Source organism: Microtus oregoni, unplaced genomic scaffold, assembly GCF_018167655.1.
Source record: "Microtus oregoni isolate MIOR12 unplaced genomic scaffold, Mior012 000014F_ref0000157, whole genome shotgun sequence".
In the NCBI taxonomy this organism is placed as follows: Eukaryota; Metazoa; Chordata; class Mammalia; order Rodentia; family Cricetidae; genus Microtus; species Microtus oregoni.
The window spans coordinates 9,204,081-9,231,843 of record NW_024543073.1 but is presented as its reverse complement, the minus strand read 5'-3'; the positions used below and the strand labels follow the sequence as shown (position 1 = coordinate 9,231,843).

Here is a 27,763-nt window from a genome sequence, read left to right as displayed (position 1 = left end):
AGAAATGTTTTATGTTTTTTTCATGTCTTGGAATATTTGTATATGTGCACTCATGTGTGTAAAATCAGACATTTTGGAAATATGACTTAATTTTAAATGAAAATTCATTTATATATACACATAGCCTGAAGACTGTGTGTGTGTCTGTATGTGAAACCTAGTGGATGACATCTGGTACCTGCTGTCATGTTCCACCTTATTCCCATGAGATAGGGTTACTCAGAACCTGGAACCGGGCTGGCAGCCAGCAAAGCCCCAGCAATCCTTCAGTCTCTACCCCACAGAGCTGTGGTTCCAGGTGTGTAGAGCACCAGTCACATCTGCTTTTTAGTTACACGTGTGCTAGTTAGGTAGACTCGAATCCTCACGACTGTGGAGCAAGTGCTCTTAACCAGGGACTCCAAACCTCAGTGAAGATAATTTTATATAATACTTTTGGCGTAGCTTCATCCAGACTGAAACTCATCACATAAGGTTTCAAGTGTAACTTCTCTCGTGTGGTCTGACGTTTGTTCTCAAAATAAATAAATAAATAAATAAATAAATAAATAAATAAATAAATGCATTTGGGGGGAGGCAAGATGGTTCAGTGGGTCACTTGCTTCACAAGTCTATCCTGACTAGATCCTAGGTCACCCTTCCCCAAATAGCCAGGTGTTATTGTGTGCTCCTGTATTCCCAATACTCCTGCAGCAAGACAAGGGCCTGGGGTACACAGTAGAGCAGAGACAAGAGACCCCAGTCCAACAAGGGGGTAGAAGGAGGGCAGGTGAGAACCAACTCCTGAAAGCTGTCCTCTGATCTCCACATGAATGACATGGCATGCACACAGCCACTATCACACACAAACAAGTATAAAATATTAATAAATAAAAATGTTAAAGCATTGGATTTTGGAGTAATTTGATCTGGGATTGAGGAATTAGTAGTAATCTTTGGATCTAAGGAGGTAATACAGTATTGACTCCTTTATTAAACTGAAATAACAAAGTACTATGAAACACTGAGAGCCAGTTATCCTAAAAAGGTTTCACTACAGGTTTGAAAGGTTTGGCCACAGCATAGATTAAGGCAACCAACTTCTGATCCCATTTATATAGCTACTAGAGTGAATTTACTTAAAAACAAACCCACAGCAAATGATTTAGTTATAGTCAATCCTGGTTGCACATTCCAATCAGATTAGGTAGTAGTTGGATAGTGGTATTATCTCCCAAAGTGGGGGCCTGGAAATCAGTACTTTTAAAAATGCATTAAGTGATTTTAATGGGAAGCCACTGTTAACAACAACACATCAAGGTTAAGGTGAATAAAGCTCAGTGGTAGAATGCCAAGGCAAAGGGGAAAAACTGGGCTTGATTTCAACAAGGGAATGGGAAGGGTAGATAAAATTATGCCAATCTATTAAGGCATTGAAGATATATATGGAAACTGTCCATGTATATTAAAGACCTTTAAGTAGTGACTCTCGCTATGCTTAAATTAAAAGAACTCAAACTGATTTATGTTCATGTATGTAGTTTAAAAGCAGAATATTTTGAGGATGGTTAAGTCTCTATAATACGTTTTCATGTTTATAAATGTTTTCCTTGCAAAATATGGAGTTCCTATAGGCTTGAAAGTCATGTCACATTCATCTGTGAATTAACACAGTACCTGGACAAAGTAGAAAAGTCAACAGATGTCACTGAATCAAACACTAAGAAGTAGAGGTTCAACAACATAGCAGGACTGTCTGGTTTTAAAGGAATTGTATTTTCATGGAATTTACTAATAGTAAAGAATTTCAAGAGCATGGAAGAACTACTTTTAAAGGATTTTTCACTTTTGCAGAGCTACAGTACATGGAGGTGGCAGCACTGCCCTGGCAACACCTTCTTTCTAACAACACATGGCTAGTTACAATACCCTTACCACTGCTCATCACTTCAGAGTACCAGAATAGTTATTACTCTTAACAAACAGGTATTTTGTCATTCAACACTGACAAAAAAGCAACTTTAACTCAACTCTCCTGAGAAGCTATTAGTCCTCCAAAAATCCTAATGAGGCAAGAAATTACGATATGATCTAAAGACTGTCATGAATTGTGAACTAGACAACCCTAACTCAGGAAGGCATATTATGTATAACATGGATACAGAAGGCAGAAAGAATTTTTTTAAAATGTAAGTCAAACAATACTTAACACATACATACTATTCAAAGTCTACCAGTCTCAAGTCAGCGAGAGCAAGAGCCCATGTATGCGCGCACAAGCACCACACACACACCCCCCTAAATTTATCACTTACCTTTACAATTTTGTTCACTTTTGAGGATGATGATGGTGGAGGTATTTCCGGACTGGGTTCAATCTCTTCATCGGGTACAAGATCAGGGTTAAGCGAAAAGATGCTTTCCAGATCAATCTGTGTAAACAAAAACATGGGAGTTATAGAGCAGATGACTCTTAAATGACTTCAACTTAAAGATGACATGACACCACTTTGCAAATTACAGTGCTCAGAATAATAACCCACATATACTTTACACTTGTTTTTTAATAATGTTGATAAAAAGTGACCATCAAAACTACGTAATTGTTACTTACATACAACAATTGTCAAATCTTGTGCACTGAGCCAAACAACAGGTGATACAAGGAGAGACTCCTTCTTTGGGTTAACTTTTAAAACTCACTTTCCAGTGAGGATTTTCTTCATGTGTATAGGGGTTTTATTGGCATGAATATCTGTGTACTGTGTGCATGTTTGGTGCCCCCGGAAACCAGAAAAGTGTTGGATCCTCTGGGACTATTACACATGGCTGTGAATAACCATGCTGGGGTGGAAAAATGAACCAGGGTCCCCTGGAAAAGCAGCCATTTATCTTAAACCACTGAATCATCTCTGCAGCCACTATCTGAAAGTTCTTAAAGGAATGATACAGAATGTCTACATCATATAAAATTATATGACTTTCTGTTTTATTTTGTATTCAGAATCTTGACTAGAAATGATGATTAGCTCAGAAACCGTACCTCCTTGCCCTTTGTGTCTCCATTTTCTATCCACTCAACTGTTACACTTTCATTATCTTCATTTAAAGATGTTACCATTGCTTGGTGTATTCGGCCTAAGTGGGAATAAAACACACATTTTAAAAGCAATGAATGACAACATTCTTAAATATGGTTAATAATAATTATTAACTTAACAATTTGCATACACAATGCTCACACATCCATATATGTATGATGTGACAATTTTACAAGGAATTTTCACAAAAGAACTTTGTCCATTAGTTTCATAAAATCAAGTCCAGAAACTCAGGGTATAAGATAAGAACAAAAGTCTATGTGATCAATGGCCACAGTGACACAGGTGATTAAAATTTTATGGCATCAAACAGTCTAGTGATTAGGAAACAAAATGCTATGAATCCAAACTAAACCTGTGGTATACAAAAAAAAAAAATCACAAGATTAACTGTTATACTATATAAGTAAAAAGATTACTTATGTGAAAATCACTTTAAATTATATTTGATGCAAACTAAAGACAGAGAAAAAGAATGAGTCCCCAAGGCTGGGAAATAGTAATCTGTATGTCCTCTTCCACATGTTGCCTGAGCAAATCTACTAAGCATACATTCTCTGATGATTGTAATCAATAGACAGACTAGGATACAGACTGCTTTGGATTTGTTTCCTTCCCCTTTCAATGGACTATGGACTTTACCAGTCAGTAACTGTAGAGCTAGTCATTAATTTAAATCACTATATAGTATTCTGTTTCCTTGAGTTCATAGTAGTTTCTGAGGTTACATTTCCAGTATTATGAACAGAATATCAATATTTATGTCACTATACACTTGCCGCTTATTTCCTTAGAACAAATTCATAGAATCAGACCAATAGATTCTCAGATTATGTATCAACCAAATATTTATTGCTTATTTTATGTCTTTACTTCCACTGAACTAGTCAAGTGTAACTAGAGACTGCTCATTCATTTCCTGCCTGCCCAGACCCGAATAATCACACAGAAACTATATTAATTACAACACTGCTTGGTCAATGTCTAAGGTGTCTTTCTAGCTAGCTCTTATGATGGAGGAAGGTCATTGGCCAATAAAGAAACTGCTTGGCCCTGTGGGTGGAGTAAACAGAACAAAATGCTGGGAGGAAGAGGAAGTGAGGTCAGAGTCTCAACAGCTCTGCTCTCTGGAGCAGACGCCTCAGCAGAGACGCCATGCCCTGCTCCCTGGCAGACACACGTGATGAAGCTCGGACCCAGGATGGACTAGGCTAGAATCTCCCCGGTAAGCGCACCTTGGGGTGCTACACACAGATGATTAGGAATGGGCTAAATTAATATGTGAGAATTAGCCTAGAAGAGAATGGGCCAAGCAGTGATTAAAAGAATACAGTTTGTGTGTTGTTATTTCGGAGCATAAGCTAGCCATGTGGGCGGCCGGGTGTGGGGGACGCAGCCCTGCCGCCCCATATTACTACATTTGGCGCCCAGACGTGTGAACAACTAAACCCACTTAAAAAACCTGAGAAGGCTTAAAAATAAGGGAAAGAGAGTTTAACACAGATTTTTGCTGTTTGTTGGTGGCGTGCTGTAGAGAGATTTCCTGATTCAGCAACAGTAGCAGAAAAAAGGCTGTGTCATTTTAAAGCGCGACTTCCTGGGGCTGTGCCGCCATTGTGATCTCTGTCTGGCTCCTGCAGGAGACAGAGCTTTTGAATAGAGCATTTGGAGTAAAGTGCTACGATTTGTTTGATGGCAACTAGACTCGCTGTGTTCTCGGGTCTGCTCTGCTTGCTAGAGGCAAGCGGGCGCCTCATCTAAGAGAGGCTTCCTGACTCAGCTTTAGCTGCAAAAGCCTGCAGCTCATTAAGAGGTCCTGCCACAAAACACTTAAACGGTTAAAGCTGAACGCATGCTTTTCGGTTTTCAGCCGTAGCAGGAAAAAAGCTGCGCCGTTTAAAAATGCCAGCTTTCTGGGCTGTCCTGCCAGGGCAAACTCTGACTATTTGAGGCAGGAGGGCCGGCTACCAAGAGAGGACTTGAGTGTTGTCTGTTGTAGCTCACTTGCTGGCAGGGACCTTGAAATGCCATACAGTTGTTGCAGTAAACATGGCTACAGCCTGTATATCCGCCATGAGGCTGGAAAGCTAAGGAATGGACTGGATCTAGCTGGCAAAGCCATGCCTTTAATCCTACTGATATTGCTTGGTAAATTAAAGACTCGTGTGGTCAGAAAAAGAGAGATATACAGTAAAGAGAGATTCAAAGACAAAGAAAATTTTTAAATGGTTTACAGTGTGTTAAAAATATATGCAGACTAAAAGTTGAAGTTCTTAAAGTAAAAAACATAAAAAAAGGAAGAGAGTTGTTGTGTGTGGTAGCACACGCCTTTAATCCCAGTGCCTAGAAGGCAGAGGCAAACAGATCTCTGTGAGTTCAAGGTGTACTAGTTTACACCTTTAATCCCAATGCCTGGGAGGCAGAGACAGGCGGATCTCTGCGAGTTCAAAGACAGCCTGGTCTACAGAGTTACTTCAGGTCAAAGATACAGAGAACCTGTCTCAAAAAGCAAAGAGTTAAAAGTAAAAATAAACGAAATAGAGGTTAAAACAAAGCTGTACAAAGATGGAAAATAAACAGAGAATTTTGATACTGTATGCTATTATGCTCTCTTTAAATTGTTTGAATGCTGAGGAAGGAGCAACAGCTGCTAAAAGATATTTATTTATAAATGCTGCTGAACTAATCCAACATAGATATTTTGAAAATGCCTTGACTTTGAAATTTGGATCTAAGGACATGATGCTTTGGAAAGGAGTTTCTTATTTTGTTTTCACAGAGGATGAGACGCTGTTCATTTCTTCTATTCCGATTTGGTATGATGGACCACGCCCTCCTGAAGGGTTGGTGTGAAGGCCTTCAGAAAATTGCTTCGCTCAACTGCCAACTGAGATAAAACTAGCACACAGGTTATACTATGAAAGACCTAATTAACGACGCCCCCATTCAGCAGGAAGCAGTTTGGAGAGAAAAAACTGCGCCCATGTTCCCAAATATGGTTTATAAACGTCCTTTTACATTTAAAGGGGGATATGATATAGATATGAATAATTTGCATTAGTATAGATTTTGCTTTATTGATAGAGATTTAAGGTCAATTTTGTTATATGTATAAGTGTTTCTGATTTTGATTAAGGTATTGTGATTGTGTAGTTCATTTAAATATGTACTGTATAATTAAGAAATATAGGTTGTTAATGGATAATCATCGGTAATAGTAAAGCTTGTAGTCATGTTAGTTAGATTTTCTAGATATATAGAGATATATTTTAGATAGACATTGTTCATGTCTTTCAAAGATTACAGAATAGGACATTTAATGTTTTAATAACTGAGGACTTTTCATGACAATGAGACACTCTGCTCCTGGCAGCACCAATCTACTTCAAGAGGAAGATGGGCATCGAAGAGGATCCTTATGGAGTTTGATAGCCATTTGGGCAAAAAACTGCTCTTGCTTGGACTATTGCATAAACTGGACAGAGAACCCGCAGAGAGAGGACTACTGAACTTGCCTAAGGCGAGATGATCTTTCGGGGTTCCTGATTCATGAAAGAGTCTGCAAGACATTCTGCAGGACACAACAGATAGTGACTGAACTGACTTTGAATTTTCCTGCTTTATGGAAATGTCTGCTGGATACCATGGGCCTGAAGGCTGAAGATGGATGCCCCAACGGTACAGAGGAACTTTGGGTGACTGTCCAGGCAGCGAGATGTCTCTGTCATTTCTAGAGTTTTAAAAGTTGCTTTTTTCTTGTTTGCTTAGGTAGTATTGTATCTTTCTGGAGTCTTTGATGGAGTTAAGAATAGTTAGTTATAGTTTTCCTTAGTTATGGTAAAGATTATTGTAACTTTTACTTGATAACTGTTTTGTTATATGTAATTTTGCTATGTTAAAGCCCTTTTTTTTGTTTAAACCGAAAAAGGGGAAATGATGGAGGAAGGTCATTGGCCAATAAAGAAACTGCTTGGCCCTGTGGGTGGAGTAAACAGAACAAAATGCTGGGAGGAAGAGGAAGTGAGGTCAGAGTCTCAACAGCTCTGCTCTCTGGAGCAGACGCCTCAGCAGAGACGCCATGCCCTGCTCCCTGGCAGACACACGTGATGAAGCTCGGACCCAGGATGGACTAGGCTAGAATCTCCCCGGTAAGCGCACCTTGGGGTGCTACACACAGATGATTAGGAATGGGCTAAATTAATATGTGAGAATTAGCCTAGAAGAGAATGGGCCAAGCAGTGATTAAAATACAGTTTGTGTGTTGTTATTTCGGAGCATAAGCTAGCCATGTGGGCGGCCGGGTGTGGGGGACGCAGCCCTGCCACCCCATATTACTACACTCTTACACCTTAAATTAACCAATTTTTATCAATCTACGTATTACCACAAAGCTATGGCCTACCAGAAGGCATCTTTTTCCTTCGGCAGCTACATGGCATCTCCTGACTACACCTATTCTCTCTCTATATCTCTTCCAGCCTGGCTATATTCTGCTCTGTTATAAGCCAAAGCAGCTTTATTCATCAACCAATAAAAGCAACACATATACCGAAGGACATCCCACATCATCTCCCCTCTTCTGTATAAATAAAAAGAAAGGTTTTAACTTTAACAAAATAAAATTACATATACAAAACAGTTATCAAGCAAGAATTATTTTTAGGTTTCACAGAGACTTTTTGGGGATTTCGTTTCATCAAACCACATTATCCTGGAGGAAATACACAGGTTCTCATCTTCTGTGGAACAAAAGCAGAACCTCTTTTCCAAAGCAACACATCCTCATACTCAAATTTTGAAGTCAAGATACCTCTAAAATATATATGTTGGTTTAATTTAGCAGCCCTCAGAATCAAATGTCTCTGCAGTCAAAAAATTCAAACAAAACACAACAATATACATAATCCAGACTCACTGTGTATATACTATCTTTACATGGCTTAATTTTCTCTACTTCTTTAATCTATAACTGTCTGTATTCTGTCTTTTTAAAGACGTTTTATTTTTTAAGACCACTTACTTCTTTTTCTGTTTATATTCTTTCCCCCCTCTCTTCCAAGCCTACGTACATCTTTTTAAACACACTATAATCCATTCAGAGGTTTATTTCTGTCTGAATCTGTCTTTATTGTGTATCTGTAATAACTTTCTGTCTAGGAGCGCTGCTGCTTCTTTTTTAAATGCTAAGTTGTCGTGGCTAGGATCAATTCCATGGCCCGGCCTGTTTGCTCTGCCCAGTTCGACATGGCAGAGGCATGTTCACTGCCTCTGTGAGCCATGCTCAATGCCCCAGCTTCAGGGACACAGGTGGTCTATGTTGCCATTAAGCGAGTTGTAGCATGCTGTTCATAAATCCCTTTTAAGTGCAGGACCTCATGAAAGAGCCAGAGTTCATGCTACTAGCAGGAACCAGGAAGCCATGCAGTTTTTACTGCTAATGCTGAGTCAGGAAGCCTTCCCTTAAGAGGAACAGCACCACTGCTCGCTGAGAGCAAACAGCCTATCTGAAAAAAAAAAATGGCTACCAAGAAGCTGTGCTTAACTCTGTTCTTTTGTGTTTAGAATCCTTCCCAAGCTCGTTCAGTTTTTATGTAGATATAGTGGCCCCACTTTGAAACACCATTTTGTATACGGAGACTGCTCATTCGTTTCCAGCTGCCCAGACCCAAATAATCACACAGAAACTATATTAATTACAACACTGCTTGGCCAATAACTTAGGCATATTCCTGGTTAACTCTTATATCTTAAATTAACCCATTTCTATTAATCTATATACTGCCACAAGGCTATAGCCTACCAGTAAGGTTTCCCAGTGTCATTCTTCTTTGGCAGCTACATGGCATCTATTTGAGTTTTCCTACTCTCTATATATCTACGTTCAGGTTTCTCACCTGGTTTTACTCTGCTAAGCCACTGGCCCAATCAGCTTTCTTTATTAACCAATGGTAATAAAACATATTCATAGCATAAAGAGGGGAATCCCACATCAGCCAAGAACAGAAACTACTTTATACATCTATGTATTACCGAATAAAATGCTGACAAAAGAAATTTGCACATGTTAAAAAGAGGGTTAAGTTAAACCCTCTTTTTTGTTTGTTTGTTTGTTTGTTTCAGACAGAGTTTCAGTGTAACCCGGCTGTCCTCAAACTCAGAGATCCATCTGTCCTGCGTCCCAAGAGCTAGGATTAAAATTATGCATACCATCACTTGCAGATGAAACCCTTAGAGCATTTATAACTTACTTTAAAATGTACATTATTTACAAAATTTTAAGTACTTAAAACAAAAACTGCACATTAAAGACTATAATGCTAATACTGTATTAATGATAAAAGTAGCATTAATTTAAAGCATTATATATACGATTACTGTCAACCACTATATATATTAAGTCACGCACATAATATATACACACATATATATGCACGACATAAAAATTTGCAAAAGTCTTATAAAAATTCAAATTTTAGCTGAACACAACAGTGCAAACCTATAATCTCAGAATTTGGGAAGTAGAAGCTAAAAGTCAAGTGTTCAAGGCTATTCTCAACTACATAGGGGGTTCATGTTAGGCCTGGGCTACATAAAACCATGTCTCTAAAGCAATCAACCAATAAACAAATACTTAAAGTATATTAAGTACTAGCAACTGATATACTGATTTAAACGGGGTATTTGAACCTTTGAACATATGATCTCTCAGCTGTACCTCTGAAAAGGTGGGATTATTTTTTGAAACACACATACATTGCTGCTTCCATGACACTATATATTAATTTAATTAAGCTATTAATTTTAATAGTTCCACTGACAGCATGGATTTAGATACTCCTTTATTAAGGGTAAAGAAGGTCAAGCAGTTAAGAGCACTAGCACCCATACTAGGTGGCTCAAATCTGTAATCACAACTCCAGGGAATCCAACAACCATTATAAACATGCGTACATGCACATGCATGAGCACACACACATACACACACCACATACAAATAATAAAAAGAGATTGTCTTCCGTTTACTTTCCCAACAGCCATACTTTATTCTTCCCTGTCCCTAACACTGAGCATTAATTTTAATGTTTTTATTAAACTGTTTCACAGCCAGATCCTTCCTTCTTTACACTAACTCTATTGCTTTGCATATCTGTCTTGTCACACCTCTAATTAACTCGGTGAGTCATACACACAAAAAAAGACATGGAAACAAGGGGGTGGAGACTGTTGGGAAGAATAATTCAAACAGTAGAGGGGGATGAGAGGAAAGTAGGATGGGCATATGAGAATGACCAAAATTCACTGCACAGATGTATGAAGTTGCCAAAGGAAAAACAAAGACAGATTAGTATTGTATGATAGTATGCATTGCTCTCTCAACTAGTCTCCGTTTCCAATCATTTTGCCCTTCTTGCTGCTCTCCACACATCAACCAACTGATTCCGACTTAAAACTAAATTACAGCTGAGTATGGTAGCGCACGCTTGTAACATCAGCACTAAAGAGACTAAGCAGGAGAACTACTGCAAGAGTGAGAACAGCCTGGGCTACACTGTAAGTCTCAAGACAGCCAGGAACTTATTTCAAAGGTGGATCAGAGTTCACTTCTCAACGCCCACATGGTGGTTCACAACCATCTATAACTCCAGTTCAGGGTAGCTAATTCCCTCATTTGGCCTCCACAGGCACCAGGCATGGAAGGTATACACATATAAACATGCAGGCAAAGCACACAGTGAAAAAATTAAATGCATAAATGTATTTAAAAAGCAACAACCAGAGGCACCAGTTAACACTAAGCTCTAGAGGAAGCAAAATAAAGTCATATTTGCATTTTGCCACTTGACTAAATAACTAGACACTGTACTAACAATGCAACCTAATGATTTCATTTTCACCAACAGACATCTCTAAGGCAAACATATTTATGATTATGTCTCTCTGTATAAAATTCTTCCCAAACTGAGAAAACTTAAGACAGTTTCTCATATTTTCTTCAAAAATATAACACAGCCTTTTCATATTCATGTCCTTAATGCCTTGGCATTTAGTTACTGTGTAGGTAACACACCTTCCTTCCTTCCTGAAAACCAACTTGCTCATTTCCTGAAACACATTTACTTTCTCTATCTGCCACAGAACTTGTCATAGTTGAAGTGAATATGCATGAGGCTACTTCCTCATCTCTGAATCCAAGGTATACTGTCAGAGAGCTTGGCTGAAGCAGTCTCTCACACCTTACTCTTCGTAATGAGTTTGTTTTATAATCTTAGCCTTCTGCTTACTTGCATAAATTGTAAAATCAGTTTTCTCATTCAAAAAAAAATCAATAGTCTCAAACTGTTATTTGGCTGTAAATGTACTGAGTATTCTTTTGGATATAAGTCAACAATTTTCCTTTCTTAGAAGCTTTATTAAAATTTGGTATCACAAATAATTTCTTTTTATTTAAAAATGTTCTATTATATTTTATTTGTGTTTATGTGTATGGATACACAAATGCTACAATACACATATGGAGCTAAGAGGACAACTTGCAGGAGCTGGTTCTCTGCTTCTACCATATAGGTCCCTGAGATCAAATTCAATTGTTAGGCTTGGCAGTAGGCATCTTTTGCCCACTGAGTCACCTCATTAGCCTCTGACTTTTAGTGGCATATTTCTCCTTCCTATATTTTGGGAAAAAACTGGGCAGAGTGGTCACTCTTGAGATCCCAGCACTTGTTAGGTAACGGAGGAATCCAAGAGGTCCAAGGTCATCTTTGGCTATATAGCCAAGTTAGGAGTCAGGCTGAGCTACATGAGACCTAGTCTTACAAAGTGACTATCCTGAAACTTGCTTTGTAGACCAGCTGGCCTCAAAATTACCGAGACCCCACCTGCCTCTGCCTCCCAAGTTCAGGGATTAAAGGAATGCATCATTATACCTGGGCTTGCAATTTACATTTTAAACCAAAGAATATGAGAAAAACTTCTATGAATGTATTTTGCAGGTTGTCAGTCCTGTAGGCACACACCACCAGTAGTGGAATTACCTGAAGGCTTTCATGCTTACGCAGCAACTACTTTACTACTGAGCCATCTTGTCAGACCCCCTCTTTTATCCAGCCCCAATCCCACCCTTATTATATATCCATTGGAAAGAACCTGAATGTACATCATCACAGTGATAAACTAATTTCTAAGCGAAATACCAAAGGTACTATATAATCACACTGTTAATTGGTGCAGGAGAATTGTCTATATTCTGTCAATTATGTTTTAAATAAACACTGACTGGCCAGTAGCCAGGCAGGAAGTATAGGTGGAACAATCAGACAGGAAGTAGAGATGGGGCAATGAAAATAGGAGTATTCTGGGAAGAAGGAAGCTCTTTTCCCAGTTCTGTCCAGACTATGGAAGAAGCAAGATGTGATCTACCTCACAAAAAAAGGTACCGAGCCATGTGTCTAACATATACTAGAATAATGGGCTAATAATATAAGTTATAAGAGCTAATACGAAGCCTGAGCTAATGGGGCAATCAGTGTATCATTAATATAGACTTTCTGTGTGATTTCTTTGGGACCTTACTGGCTGTGGGAACTGGGCAGGAAAGAAACCCCAACAAGCAGGCCCCCACGAAAGCAAGGGGAATGTTAAACAAAAAAAAGAATTAAAAACTCACAAAATTTGCAGTTTATTCATGTGAAGCATGTAAGAATATTCTTGAACTAAACAAATTAGCTCCAAAAAAGAAGGAAGCTAAATGCTAGTCATCAGAACAAGTATTATAGTCTGAATATAAATTGTCCCCCCACCCCCAAGGTGATGACACTATTTACTAGGGACCTTTCACCTTATCTTCTCCACCTGGTCCCCCACCTTGCCTTTGATGGAGAAGTGTTGCCCCACAATACCCTCACCCTCCCTGTCATAATGGTCTATTTTTTTTTTATTATACATTGCTTCAGAAGCAAAAGAGATAAGTGATCATGGACTGAAACTTTCAAACAGTGAACCAAAAAAAAAAAAAAAAAAAACACCTTCCTTTCACCATCTCATTTTGTCACAGTGACAAAAAGCTAGCTGACACAATAAAAAAAAATATTCCAAAGATGGACTTGGTTGCCAACCTTTCCATAACAGGGTTCACGTAGGGGTCCTGAGAGCTGTCTTCACCATGCAATCCCAGAACCAGGATTTCAGCAAAGGTCTAAAGCACCCAAGTGCAGTTCAGGCCACAACTCCACAGAGCACAGGTCATAATCCTTGGTGGTGGCTCTTGGGCAAGTTCTGCAGGTGTGCAGAATGTAAGCACTGAGATGGCTTCTACTTAAATTCAAAGAAAAACTACTTGAGAGCCCAGGCAGGACAGGATTACTAATCTGCATGGGGGAAACACCTACTAGACCTATGGAAGAGGGATCAGTTCTAGGACCCCAGAAAAAGAAGGGAAACCAGCAGCACCCAACAACTGAGAAAACTGCAGGCAACAGCAAGCACCAGCAGTCTAACGTCTGGAGGTAGGGTTGTCTGAGGCCTTGGGCTGAGGCCCTTACCCTTGGCTTCTATTAATTCTATTGATTAGTGAGGAACTTTTAAATGGCTGCCCTGCTAACTTATTCGTATCTTCCTTACAATGAGAATTTTGCCTTATGACTTACCCCAGCATTCTATCTTGCATATGAAAACTTGTCTTATCTAGCTCTGAGTTGTAGGAGTTAAGGCTTTGGGACTATTGAGACGGGACGACTGTACTTGAATGTATAAGGGGTAAAAATGAGTGTAGAATGCTATGATCTGAATATGGTTTGTCTTCTCATCTCCCAAAGCTCATGTTGAGGCTTAATTTCCTTAAAGCAGAGCAATCAGAGGTAGGGGCCTAATGGGAAGTGTCTGGGCTCCAAGGAGGGGACTAGAGTGCTAATAAATAATTTAGTACCATCTGTAGGAGCTCACATTCTCACTTAAAATTAACGAGATTAGTTATTACTGGAACTGTTTACTATGAAACAAGTTCAGCTTCCTTGGCCATTCCCTTCTGTTTTTCCTCCATGCATAAAGTAGTCTGACAGCCTAAGGGAACCTGGGCATATGAATTTAAGAAATCTTGGCCTCTACACCTCCTTTTCAATCAATTCTGGTATCTTGGGCATTGTTATAGTAAGAATGAGCTAAAACAATGCTTTAATCATAGTCAAGTGGAAGCTTTTTCTAGCAGGATATATGGGTCCTCAATGCTGGCCAGTGGGCTCAGGGGTTTCCTGTCTCTGCCTTCCCCAATGCTAGGATGACAATGCCCAGGTTTTTTGAGCTCGAGGGCTAGAAATCACGTCCTCGTGCTTATATCAACTCAGTTGTCTATCTCCTAGACCAAAATTCAAGTATTAGACAAATGGCAGGGAGGCAGGCAAGCTCATGATTTAACCTAAGGGAAAAGCAAATTCCACAAGTTTAAATACTAAGATAATTATAAAAAATATGGATGGCTAATATATAATATTTTGAACTCATAATCTTTATTTCAATGACTTATGTTAAGTCTATTTAAAAATCTCTACAGTAAGGTTCAACTTTTTGTTATAGTAAAAATAAACAGTTTAGAGTTCAACTTTCAAATATCTGTCACTAAGAGCAAGCATTACAGCACATGCCTTTATTTCCAGCACTCAGGAGACAAAGCCTGGTCTACAAAGCAAGCTCTCAGTCAACCAGGAATATGTAGTAAGATCTTATCTCAAAAATCAAAACCAAAACCAACCAACTAAACAAACAAATCTGTTTTTTAAAACATTACAAATGGAGAGAGGGCCTGAGGAAACAAGCTCCACTGGGAGCAGAAGCCAAGAGCAAATCCAGTCCTGGGAGCCAACCCAGTCCTGGGATACTGGTGGATCAGGACTGAGCCAGCGATCAGATCCAGAGTCAGTGATCTCCACCGGAACAGGTCCAACTTCTGCAGGAGGGGATCCAGACCAGGATTTACAGAAACAGGGCAAAGCCGGCAACCTAGGCCAAAGTAGGCCTGAGACAGTAAACTGCAAGGTAGCATAGCAAAGCACAGGAGCCCTGAGCTATCTCCAGGAACAGTAACTAACCAACAGGGTAACTAGAACTGTGACACCGGCTGTATCACGAGGAACAACCATCTGAGCTTTGGATTCACTGGTACCTAGAAGATTATTCAACAGAATCTCAGACTGCCCCAACCACACCTACTAGAGGCAAACATGAGTAGAAAAGGTAAGATCACATGCTACACCACAAAGAGCAACACACACCAGTAAAACCTAAAGACCATACAACAGCAAGACCTGAACAACCAAATATGGATGAAGCAGAAGAAAATGATCTAAAAAATAACTTCAAGAGAATGTTTGAAATTCTTAAAGATGAAACAAGAAATTCCCTTAAAGACATTGAGGAAAAGACAAACAAAAAATTGGAAGACATCAGGAAATCACTTAAAGAAAACCAAGAAAAAGAAATCAAACATATGAAAGAAACTATTCAGGACTTGAAAACTGAAATAGAAACAATAAAACACAAGCCGAAGGAATTATAGAAACAGAAATCATGAGAAAAAGATCAGGAACCACAAACGCAAACATCAACAGCAGAATACAAGAGATGGAAGAGAGAATCTCAAGAGCTTAAGATACAATAGAGGAAATAGACTCATCAGTTAAAGAAAACATTAAATCTAACAAAAGCTTAACCCAAAATATCCAGGAAATATGGGATACCATGAAAATGCCAACTCTTAGAATAACAGGTACAGAAGGAAAAGTTCAACTCAAAGGCATAGAACATTTATTTAACAAAATTTTAGAAAAAAATCTTTCCCTACCTAAAGAAAGATATGCCTATGAAGAAACAAGCAGCTTACAGAACAGCAAATAGACTGGATCCAAAATAAATAAATAAATCCTCTCGCCACATATATCAAAACACTAAACATACAGAGTAAAGAAAGAATATTAAGAGCTGCAAAGGAACAGATTCAATGCAATGCAATGCCAAGCAAAATTCTTCAAAGACCTCGAAAAAATAGTACTCAACTTCATTTCATATGGAAAAGCAAAAAACCCAGGATAGCCAAAAGAACTTCTGGAGGCATCACAATCCCTGACTTCAAACTCTACTACAGAGCTACAGTACTGAAAACCGTCTGGTATTGGCATAAAAACAGACAGGAGGACCAATGGAACCAAATAGAAGACCCAGATATTAATCCACACATCTTTGAACACCTGATCTTTGATAAAGAAGCAAAAAATATCAAATGGAAAAAAGAAAGCCCATTTAACAAGTGGTGCTGGCATAACTGCATATCAACATGCAGAAGAATGAAAATAGACCCATATCTATCACCACGCACAAAACTGAAGTCCAAAACTCAAAGACCTCAACATAAAGCCGGCCACACTGAACCTTTATAGAAGAAAAAGTGAGGAGTACACTTGAACACATTGGCACAGGGAACCACTTCCTAAATATAACCCCAGCAGCACAGACACTGAGAGAAACAATGAATAAATGGGACCTCCTGAAACTGAAAAGCTTCTGAAAAGCAAAGGACATGGTCAACAAGACAAAACAACAGCCTACAGAATGGGAACAGATCTTCACTAACCCCACATCAGACAGAGGTCTGATCTCCAAAATATACAAAGAACTCAAGAAATTGGATACCAAAAGATCACATAATCCAATAAAAAAAAATGGAGTACAGACCTAAACAGAGAACTCTCAACAGAGGACTCTAAAATGGATAAAGACACTTAAGGAAATGTTCAACATCCTTAGTCATCAGAGAAATGCAAATCAAAACAACTCTGAGATTCCATCTTACACCTGGAAGAATGGCCAAGCTCAAAAACACTGAGGACAACTTACGCTGGAGAGGTTGTGGGGAAAAGGGAACACTTCTGCATTGCTAGTGGGAATGCAAGCTGGTACATCCCCTTTGGATGTCAGTGTGGCGATTTCTCAGAAAATTAGGAAACAACCTTCCTCAAGACCCAGGAATACCACTTTTGGGTATATATCCAAAGGATGCTCAATTGTGCCACAAGGACATGTGTAGTAATAAGGGCGGCGGGGCTGCGTCCCCAGCACCCCGGCTGCCTGGCTAGCTTATGCCCGAAATAACAACACACAAACTGTATTCATTTAATCACTGCTTGGCCCATTTCTATCTAGCCTCTTCTAGGGTAATTCTCACATATTAATTTAGCCCATTTCTAATCATCTGTGTAGCGCTCCTAGGTGTGCTTACCGGGAAGATTCTAGCCTATGTCCATCCTGGGTCGGAGCTTCATCGCATGCGTCTGCCTGGGAATGGGAGCATGGAGTCTCTCTGGGCCATCTGCTCCCAAGAGGAGAGCTGTGGAGTCTGAGCTCACTTCCTCTTCCTCCCAGCATTCTGTTCTGTTTACTCCTCCCACCTATCTTCTAACCAATGAGGGCCAAGCAGTTTCTTTTTATTTAACCAATGACCTTCCTCCATCAGACATGTGCTCAACTATGTTTATATTAGCTTTGTTTGTCATAGCCAGAACCTGAAAACAACCTAAATGCCCCTCAACAGAAGAATGGATAAGGAAAATGTGGTACATAATGACAACGTGAATTTTGTAGGAAAATGGATGGAGCTAGAAAACATGATTTTGAGTGAGGTAACCCAGACACAGAAAGACAATTATTACATGTTCTCACTCACAGGTGGTTTTTAAACATAACGCAAAGAAAGCCTGCCTACAAATCACAATCCCAGAGAACTTAGACAACAATGAGGACACTAAGACTTACATAGACCTAATCTAATCTGCATGGGAAGTAGAAAGTAGAAAAAGACAGTATCTCCTGAGTAAATCAGGAGCATGGGGACCTTGGGAAAGGGTTGAAGGGGGAGGGGAGAGGCAGGAAGGGGAGCAAAGAAAAATGTAGAGCTCAATAAATATAAAAAAAGAAAACAAAATTACAAATGAACAGTTAAGAGTATATGCTCCAATTCAAGTCACTTTTGATGCAGTGAATAAAAATAAATACATGAATTTAAGGCTTTCTAATCTTAAAAAAATTAATATGGCTACTTCAGACAGGATTAGTGATTCTTAATTTGTAAAAGTTCATATATTTACTGAACTGCCAAAAACAAGTTTTGAATGTTGACAATTGCCTTTTGGTCTTTTAGAACAGGACCCTATTATATGTTTTCTAGTTTACAGCTGAATTCATAGCAGCTGTGAGGCTAAGAAATGCCAGCAACCAATTAGGCAAGCACAAACCTTGTCTAGCATATAAAATATAATTGGTTGCAAATGCAGGAGACAAGAGCCAAAATAAATCAATCAAAAGTACTGACAAAATTTTATTACAATCATTCAAAAAAGCAGAATACTTACTATATAGCAGATATATTTATTTTATTTTAAAAAGGACAAACATGGAAAAACTAAATTCCTTTCATATTCAAGCAGCTTTTAGGAAGGTTGCAGCTGTTTATCACAGACCTAGGAATACAAACTCAGTGTTCTGTGGGTAATTATTCAAATTACAGGTTTGAGGATGCTCAAGTATACAAATGACAAATCTTCCCCGAAAGTGAATAATATTTTATCAGTAATTCTTTTTTTTAAAAAAAAACATTTTTTTTATTGAGAAAAGGAGAAAGAAAAAAAAACAAGTTTCCACCTCCTCCCAGCCTCCCATTTCCCTCCCCCTCCTCCCCCTACGCCCCCTCCTCCCACCCTTCTCCCCCTCCCCCCACTCCTTTCCCCCTCCCTCTCCAGTCCACAGAGCAGTCAGGGTTTTCTGCCCTGTGGTAAGACCTAGGACCTCCCACCTCCGTCCATATCTAGGAAGGTGAACATCCAAACTGGCTGGGCTCCCACAAAGCCATCACATTACGTAGGATCAAACCCCGTGCCATTGTCCTTTGCATCTCATCAGCCCTCATAGTTCGCCATGTTCAGAGAGTCCAGTTTTATCCCATGCTTTTTCAGTCACAGTCCAGCTGGCCTTGGTGAGCTCTCAATAGATCAGCTCCACAGTCTCAGTGGGTGGGTGCATCCCTCGTGGTCCCGACTTCTTTGCTCATGTTCTCCCTCCTTCTGCTCCTCATTGGGACTTTGGGAGCTCAGTCCAGTGCTCCAGTGTGGGTCTCTGTCTCTATCTCCATCCATCACCAGATGAAGATTCTATGATGATATGCAAGATATTCGTCAGTATTGCTCAAGGATAGGGTCATTTCAGGTTCCCTATTCTCAACTGCCCAAGGAACTAACTGGGGACCTCAGCTTGGGCACCTGGGAGCCCCTCTAGGGTCAGGTCTCTTGCCAACCCTAAAGTGGTTCCCTTAACTAAGAATGGTGGTTCCGTGCTCCCCTGTCCAACCTTCCTTTATCCCAATCCTCCTGCTTTCCCAAGGCCCGACCTCCTTCCCTTCTAACTTTTCTCTCCCCATCTCCCCTTACCCCCAACCCACCCCACCCCAAGATCGCAATTTTCTCCCCGGCAATTTTGTCTACTTTCCTTAGCCAAGAGGATAACTATATGTTTTTCCTTGGGTTCCCCTTCTTACTTAGCTTCTTTACATTCACCTATTGTAGACTCCGTGACCCTTATTTATGGCTAGAAACCAATTATGAGTGAGTACATCCCATGTTCATCTTTTTGGGTCTGGGATACCTCACTCAGGATAGTGTTTTCTATTTCCATCCATTTGCATGCAAAATTCGAGAAGTCATTGTTTTTTACCGCTGAGTAGTACTCTAATGTGTAGATATTCCATACTTTCTTCATCCATTATTCCATTGAAGGGCATCTAGGTTGTTTCCAGGTTCTGGCTATTACAAATAATACTGCTATGAACATAGTTGAACAAATGCTTTTGTCATATGATAGGGCATTTCTTGGGTATATTCTCAAGAGAGGTATTGCTGGGTCCAGGGGTAGGTTGATCCCGAATTTCCTAAGAAACCGAAACACTGACTTCCATAGTGGTTGCACAAGATTGCATTCCCACCAGCAATGGATGAGGGTACCCCTTCCTCCACAAACCTCTCCAGCAAAGGTTATCGTTGGTGTTTTTGACTTTAGCCATTCTCACAGGTGTAAGTTGATATCTCAAAGTTGTTTTGATTTGCATTTCCCTGATTGCTAAGGAAGTTGAGCATGACCTTAAGTGTCTTTTGGCCATTTGAACTTCTTCTGTTGAGAATTCTCTGTTCAGATCAGTGCCCCATTTTTTAATTGGGTTAATTAGCATTTTAAAGTCTAGTTTCTTGAGTTCTCTATATATTTTGGAGATCAGACCTTTGTCTGTTGCGGGGTTGGTGAAGATCTTCTCCCAGTCAGTAGGTTGCCTTTGTGTCTTAGTGACAGTGTCCTTTGCTTTGCAGAAGCTTCTCGGTTTTACTAGGTCCCATTTATTCAATGTTGCTCTTAATGTCTGTGCTTCTGGGGTTATACATAGGAAGCGATCTCCTGTGCCCATCTGTTGTAGGGTATTTCCCACTTTCTCTTCTATCCTTTTCAGTGTGTTCGGGCTGATATTGAGGTCTTTAATCCATTTGGACTTGAGTTTTGTGCACGGTGAAAGATGTGGGTCTATTTTCATTCTTCTACAGGTTGACATCCAGTTGTGCCAGCACCATTTGTTGAAGATGCTTTCTTTCTTCCATTGTATACTTTTAGCTCCTTTATCAAAAATGAGGTATTCATAGGTTTGTGGGTTAAAATCCGGGTCTTCTATACGATTCCATTGGTCGACTTCTCTGTTTTTATGCCAGTACCACACTGTTTTCATTACTGTAGCTCTGTAATAGAGTTTGAAGTCAGGGATGGTAATGCCTCCAGAAGATCCTTTATTGTATAGGATTGTTTTGGCTATCCTGGGATTTTGTTTTTCCATATAAAGTTGATTATTGTCCTCTCCAGATCTGTGAAGAATTTTGATGGGATCTTGATGGGGATTGCATTGAATCTATAAATTGCCTTAGGTAGAATTGCCATATTTACTATGTTGATCCTTCCAATCCAAGAGCAAGGTAGATCCATCCATTTTTTGGTATCCTCTTCAATTTCTTTCTTCAATGCCTTAAAGTTCTTGTCAAATAGATCTTTCACTTCCTTGGTTAGATTTACCCCAAGATATTTAATGCTGTTTGTGGCTATCGTGAATGGTGAAGCTTCTCTGATTTCCCTCTCTGCTTCCCTATCCTTTGTGTATAAGAGGGCGACTGATTTTTTGGAGTTGATCTTGTATCCTGCCACATTACTAAAGCTGTTTATCAGCTGTAAAAGTTCTTTGGTGGAGTTTTGGGGGTCGCTTAAGTACACTATCATATCATCTGCGAATAACGAAAGTTTAACTTCTTCCTTTCCAATTCGAATCCCCTTGATCCCATTATGTTGTCTTATTGCTATTGCTAGAACTTCAAGTACTATATTGAAGAGGTATGGAGAGAGTGGACATCCTTGTCGTGTTCCTGAGTTAAGCGGGATAGCTTTGAGTTTCTCTCCGTTTAATTTGATGTTAGCTGTCGGCTTGCTGTATATAGCTTTTATTATATTTAGGTATGACCCTTGTATCCCTAATCTCTCCAAGACTTTTAACATAAATGGATGTTGAATTTTGTCGAATGCTTTTTCAGCATCTAATGAGATGATCATATGGTTATTTTCCTTCAGTTTATTTATATGCTGGATTACACTGATAGATTTTCGTATGTTGAACCAGCCCTGCATCTCAGGAATGAAGCCTACTTGATCATAATGGATAATTTTCCTAATGTGTTCTTGGATTCGGTTTGCCAGTATTTTGTTGAGGATTTTTGCGTCGATGTTCATGAGTGAGATTGGCCTGTAATTCTCTTTCCAGGTTGAGTCTTTGTGTGGTTTTGGTATCAGAGTAACTGTAGCTTCATAAAAGGAATTAGGTAATGACCCTTCTGTTTCTATATTGTGGAAAACATTAAGGAGTATGGGTATTAGCTCTTCTTGGAAGTTCTGGTAGAATTCCGCATTGAAACCATCTGGTCCTGGGCTTTTTTTGGTAGGGAGGTTTTTGATAACAGCTTCTAATTCTTCGCGACCAACAGGTCTGTTTAGATTGTTCACCTGGTCCTGGTGTAACGTTGGTATATGGTATTTATCTAAAAAAGTGTCCATTTCTTTTACATTTTCGAGTTTTGTGTTATACAGGCTTTTGTAATATGATCTGATGATTCTCTGAATTTCCTCTGTGTCTGTGGTTATGTCCCCCTTTTCATTTCTGGTCTTATTAATTTGCGTATTCTCTCTCTGCCGTTTGATTAGTTTGGATAGGGGTTTATCAATCTTGTTGATTTTCTCCAGGAACCAGCTTTTTGTTTCATTGATTCTTTGGATTGTTTTCTGTGTTTCTATTTTGTTGATTTCAGCCCTCAGTTTGATTATTTCCAGTCTTCTACTCCTCCTAGGTGAGTCTGCTTCTTATTTTTCTAGAGCTTTCAGGTGGGCTGTTAAGTCTTCAATATGTGCTTTCTCTGTTTTCTTTAAGTGGGCACTTAGTGCGATGAACTTTCCTCTTAGCACTGCTTTCATAGTGTCCCATAAGTTCGAGTATGTTGTTTCTTTATTTTCATTGAATTCAAGGAAGACTTTAATTTCTTTCTTTATTTCTTCCTTAATCCAGGTATGGTTCAGAAGTTGACTGTTCAGTTTCCATGAGTTTGTAGGCTTTCTGGGGGTAGCATTGTTGTTGAATTCTAACTTTAATCCATGGTGATCTGATAAGACACAGGTGGTTACTAATATTTTTTTGTAACTGTGTAAGTTAGCTTTGTTACCGAGTATGTGGTCAGTTTTCGAGAAGGTTCCATGAGCTGCAGAGAAGAAGGTATATTCTTTCCTCTTCGGGTGGAATAATCTATAGATGTCTGTTAAGTCCATTTGCTTCATTACCTCCATTAATTCTCTAATTTCTCTGTTAGGTTTCTGTCTGATTGACCTGTCCATTGGTGAGAGAGGAGTGTTGAAGTCTCCTACTATTAGTGTGTGTGGTTTGATGGCTGCCTTGAGTTTTAGTAATGTTTCTTTTACATACGTGGGCGCTTTTAAATTCGGGGCATAGATATTCAGGATTGAGACTTCATCCTGATGAATTGTTCCTGTTATGAGTATAAAATGTCCCTCTCCACCTCTTCTGATTGATTTAAGTTTGAAGTCAACTTTGTTAGAAATTAGTATGGCCACACCTGCTTGTTTCTTAGGACCATTTGCTTGATAAGCCTTTTCCCAGCCCTTTACTTTGAGTAGGTGCCTGTCTTTGTGGTTGAGGTGTGTTTCTTGTAGACAGCAGAACGTTGGATCCTGTTTTCGAATCCAATCCCTTAGCCTGTGCCTTTTTATAGGTGAGTTGAGCCCATTGACATTAAGTGATATTAATGACCAGTGGTTGTTAACTCAGGTCACTTTTTTAGTAGTAGGGTTTGTGTGTTTCCCTTCTTTGAGTTGCGCTGGTGAAAGGTCTCTAGATGACTGAGTTATTGTGGACATTGTTGGACTCCTTGGTTAGTGATTTTCCTTCTATAATTTTCTGTAAGGCTGGATTTGTGGCTACGTATTGTTTAAATTTGTTTTTATCCTGGAAAATTTTGTTTTCTCCATTTATAGTGAACGAAAGCTTGGCTGGATATAGTAGTCTGGGCTTGCATCCATGATCTCTTAGTTTTTGCAGTACATCTATCCAGGACCTTCTGGCTTTCATGGTTTCCATAGAGAAGTCAGGTGTAAGTCTGATAGGTTTACCTTTATAAGTAACTTGGCCTTTTTCCTTTGCGGCTCTTAATATTCTTTCTTTATTCTGTGTATTTTGTGTTTTGATTATTATATGGCGAGGGGATGTTTTTTTTTTGATCCAGCCTATTTGGTGTTCTGTATGCTTCTTGAACCTTCATAGGTATATCTTTCTTCAGCTTGGGAAAGTTTTCTTCTATAATTTTATTAAGTATATTTTCTGTACCGTTGAGCTGCACTTCTTCTCCTTCTTCTACTCCAATTATTCTTAGGTTTGGTCTTTTTATTGTGTCCCAAATTTCCTGAATGTTTTGTGATGAGAATTTGTTGGTTTTGCTGTTTTCTTTGATCAGTGTGTTTATTTTTTCTATGGTATCTTCAGTGTCTGATATTCTCTCTTCTATCTCTTGTAATCTGTTGTTACTACTTGTTTCTGTCATTCCTGTTCGTTTACCCAGATTTTCCATCTCCATTCTTCCCTCGGTTTGTGCTTTCTTCATTGCTTCCATTTCATTCTTCATGTCTTGAACTGCTTCCCTAACCTGTTTGATTGCTTTTTCTTGTTTCTCTTGGTTTTCTTGCGTGTCTTTGAGCGATTTATTCATTTCCTCTACCTTTTTGTTTGTAATCTCTAATTGTTTATGGCAGTTTTTCACCTCCTGTTTAAGGTCCTCTATTATTTTCATATAGTTCACTTTTGAGTCGATTTCTTCTATTTCTTCAGGAGTAGGGTGTACAATTCTTCTTATTTCGGGATCCCTGGTTTCTGGTGGTGTCATGTTGCCTTTCAGATTGTTGGAGGAATTCTTGTATTGGCGCCTTCCCATCTCTTCCTTCAAATGGAGCCAGGAGAGGCCTGGTCTCTTGGTCCAGACTTTGCTGTGATTGACTCTCAGGGTATATCTCTTCAGTGTAGAAGCAGGAACCGTTCCCGTCCAGATGGGATTCCTCAGCAACTAAACAGGGCCGCCGGTAGCCCAATGATCCAGGGCCAACAGGATGAATGGAGCAAGTGGGGGGGGGGGGGGTGGTGGTATCCAGGAGTGCGCAGGAAGCCTGGCGCAGGAGCTGGAGGTGCCTGGCTCCCTTACAGGGGACCCTGAGGCCTGCCCGGCTGGCAGGCACTCACCGCTCTGGGTGGGTCGCCTTAGTTTAGGAGCTTAAGACTGTAGTTGAGCACTGGTCCTAGCATACAGCGGGGCAGGGTTGGGGAGGGGTGCTGGGTCGTGCGAATGAAAGACAGCCCTGCAGAAGGAGCTGGGGGAGGGGGTTTGTGCTCTCTTCCGGGACAGTCCGCCCCTGGGTAGCACACACTCACCCGTCCTGATGGGATTCCTCAGCAACTAAAATATCAGTAATTCTTAAAGTTTCTACAAAACTTTCTCTTTTCTCATTTAACATCTTAATATCTAAATAATACATAAAATTTGTACAAAATACACTCAAAATGTAAAAATTAATAAGTAATTAGTAAAATAAAACTTGAATTATAAAACTGCTTATAATGTTGACTTTCAAACATTTTAGAGTTGTTAAATTCTAATGTTTGTACTTGAGGTATAAGTTTAAAAATAAAAAAAAGTTATTTATAATTAAAATATACTTAAACAAATCATGGGAGATACACACACGTATAGTTATATAATAAAAAACACAGAAATATATCTTGTGTTATAATAAATTTGAATATAAGATTCTTAGACCAGCAGGCATAGAGATGACCAGAGTTCAAGCCCTAGGCCCCCAACAGTGTGAATAACTCCTCCAAGTTGTCCTCTGATCTCCATACATGCGGCACGCACACACGTGCACACAAAATGTGTAATTTAAAAAATTTAACTTCTCTAGTTTGTCTATTCTTAAGCAATCTCCTCAAACTTTCAGTAAGAATATGGTTACATAATTTAAAGTTTCAGTGTTTTATTACATAGACTTTTATAACTAAGCTACATTATTGCCTTCTGTGTCTCAGGCAGGAGAGAAGAAAAGCATGCATAAATACCCATTCTCAGAACAAAGAAGTAACTTTTATTACAAAACTTTAATCTATAAAATTCTATACATATTAGGAATACATGCCTGGCTCTTTCCAGACAGAATGTTAATCAGCAGTTGGTAAACAGTTATCTGAAAGAGCTTTCTTCAAGGTGGAGTCCCTGGCCAGAGAACCTTGATGAATTACCCTAGAGACCACAGACCGCACTCTGTGCCATTTGTACTGTGTGACTTGTTAAACTCTCTTAACTCTTCCTGCCAGAGCCTCCTGAGTGTTGGGATGACAAGTACTTACTATCATGTCTGTCTTCTCATATTACATGTGTTGATTCTAGTCAAGTTTATATTTACAGAACTGCCAGTGTTCTATATAATATAACAATATACTTCAAATGTCTGAATACATCTTTTTGAGTTATAACAAAATATTTTACGCTGATTAGCTCCCCCACCCCGCCATATTTTGGTCTAAGGAGATCTGTCTCAAGACCTTTTTTTTAAAGAGATAATTCCATTCTTCAAATGATTCAAAAAGCATGCTATTTGGGAAACATAATAACAACCCATTGCTAGGAAAGTTCAATACAATGATATTCTATAATTAACAACATAATAAGAGAAGGCTAGAGGAAGATTAGTAAATATCTTAGAACACAAAGACTAAAAGCACTAAAGATGCTACAAAAGCATCACCTAGAAAATGAAAGACATTAAGTACACAGTAACAGTCAGTCCTGATTCATTAACCTGTTCATTAAAGGCTGTTTAGCTCTAACAGTAAATACAGGTTTGTTCCTGAGAGGCCAGAAAGGAATCAGCTGAATTTTCAGATATTATAAAGGCACAGATGAGTAGGCAGGTCCAGCAGAAGTCAAGTTCTCAAGCTGATATCCAGGTTTCACTAACTAATCTAAGCAGTGTAAAGAATCCTTACATTACATCATCAACAGCTTTGTTGGAGCAAGGTGTCATTAGAGAAGAGCAAATACCGTGCCAGCTGACACTGGTAACTAACTGTACTGTTGCTATTTAATAAATCCCTAGGGAATGCGACTTTGCCCAACATAGTTCTTTCTATTTTGGTTCATCACACTTATGTTACTCTTATTACCAAATTTAAAAGTTCTAGCATGGTCTTTCTTAGGCCTTATACATAAACCTGACATTTTGATGGGGGTGGGGAGAGACACAATATAGCTTAGACTTTTCATCAAGAAAAGGTAACTTCAAAACAAGATACACTTTCACCCATACTGCATACAAATTATTTTCTCCCAATCTTTTTTTTCATCGGCAGTCCACTATTTTGAGAAGGGATATAAAAACTAACTGCTCAGTTCCTTTGGGGTGATCCGGAAGGGTTTCCTCTTTGTTATTCTGGGATAACTGAGCTATACTGTACAACAGAACAATTATTTGAAAGAGTTCACTGCAAAGCCCGTTGCAAGATTAAATCACTGTGATTCCTTATGTCTTCTATATTTGGAGTTGGTAAGTGAAGATTTAAAAGTACCAAAATTGAACTGTAACTAGAATATAAAAGCTCAAATTCTAAAATGATTATGATTACAGCTGAACCAATAAAAAACTTTGTTTTAAGGCCCTAAAATATCCACTTAATGTGGTGACAAGAAATGACACTGCAGTTCCACTTGCAGAGGTTCCTAACTGTGAAAGGAGAGAACCTACTCCACAAAGTTGTTCTCTGACCTCCACATGTGTGCTGCTGCAAACATTCAACCACACACCCAACACATAAAAATTTTAAATCCTTAAGTAGGTGTTATTAACTAAGTAAATTTAAACACTTGGGAACTTTAAAGGACATCTTCACATGTCCCTCTGTGATAAAATACCCAAAATAGATCTGGGCTAAGAAAAATGACTTGTTCTCTAGAATACCGCAATTTTATGCACCAATG

General features: G+C 39.1%; 1 protein-coding gene across 5 annotated transcripts in view; it reads right to left on the bottom strand.

The window, feature by feature from the left end:
- The window catches only part of Kif2a (kinesin family member 2A), a 64,179-nt gene that overhangs the window by 22,767 nt on the left and 13,649 nt on the right, over positions 1 to 27,763 (bottom strand). For all 5 annotated transcript variants that reach the window (XM_041663677.1, XM_041663678.1, XM_041663681.1 and 2 more), the window contains exons 2-3: positions 3,023 to 3,117; positions 2,295 to 2,411 (exon numbers count right to left, since the gene is read on the bottom strand). In XM_041663677.1, the coding sequence (XP_041519611.1) occupies positions 2,295 to 2,411; positions 3,023 to 3,117 (212 nt within the window). The remainder of the gene's footprint in view (positions 1 to 2,294; positions 2,412 to 3,022; positions 3,118 to 27,763) is intronic.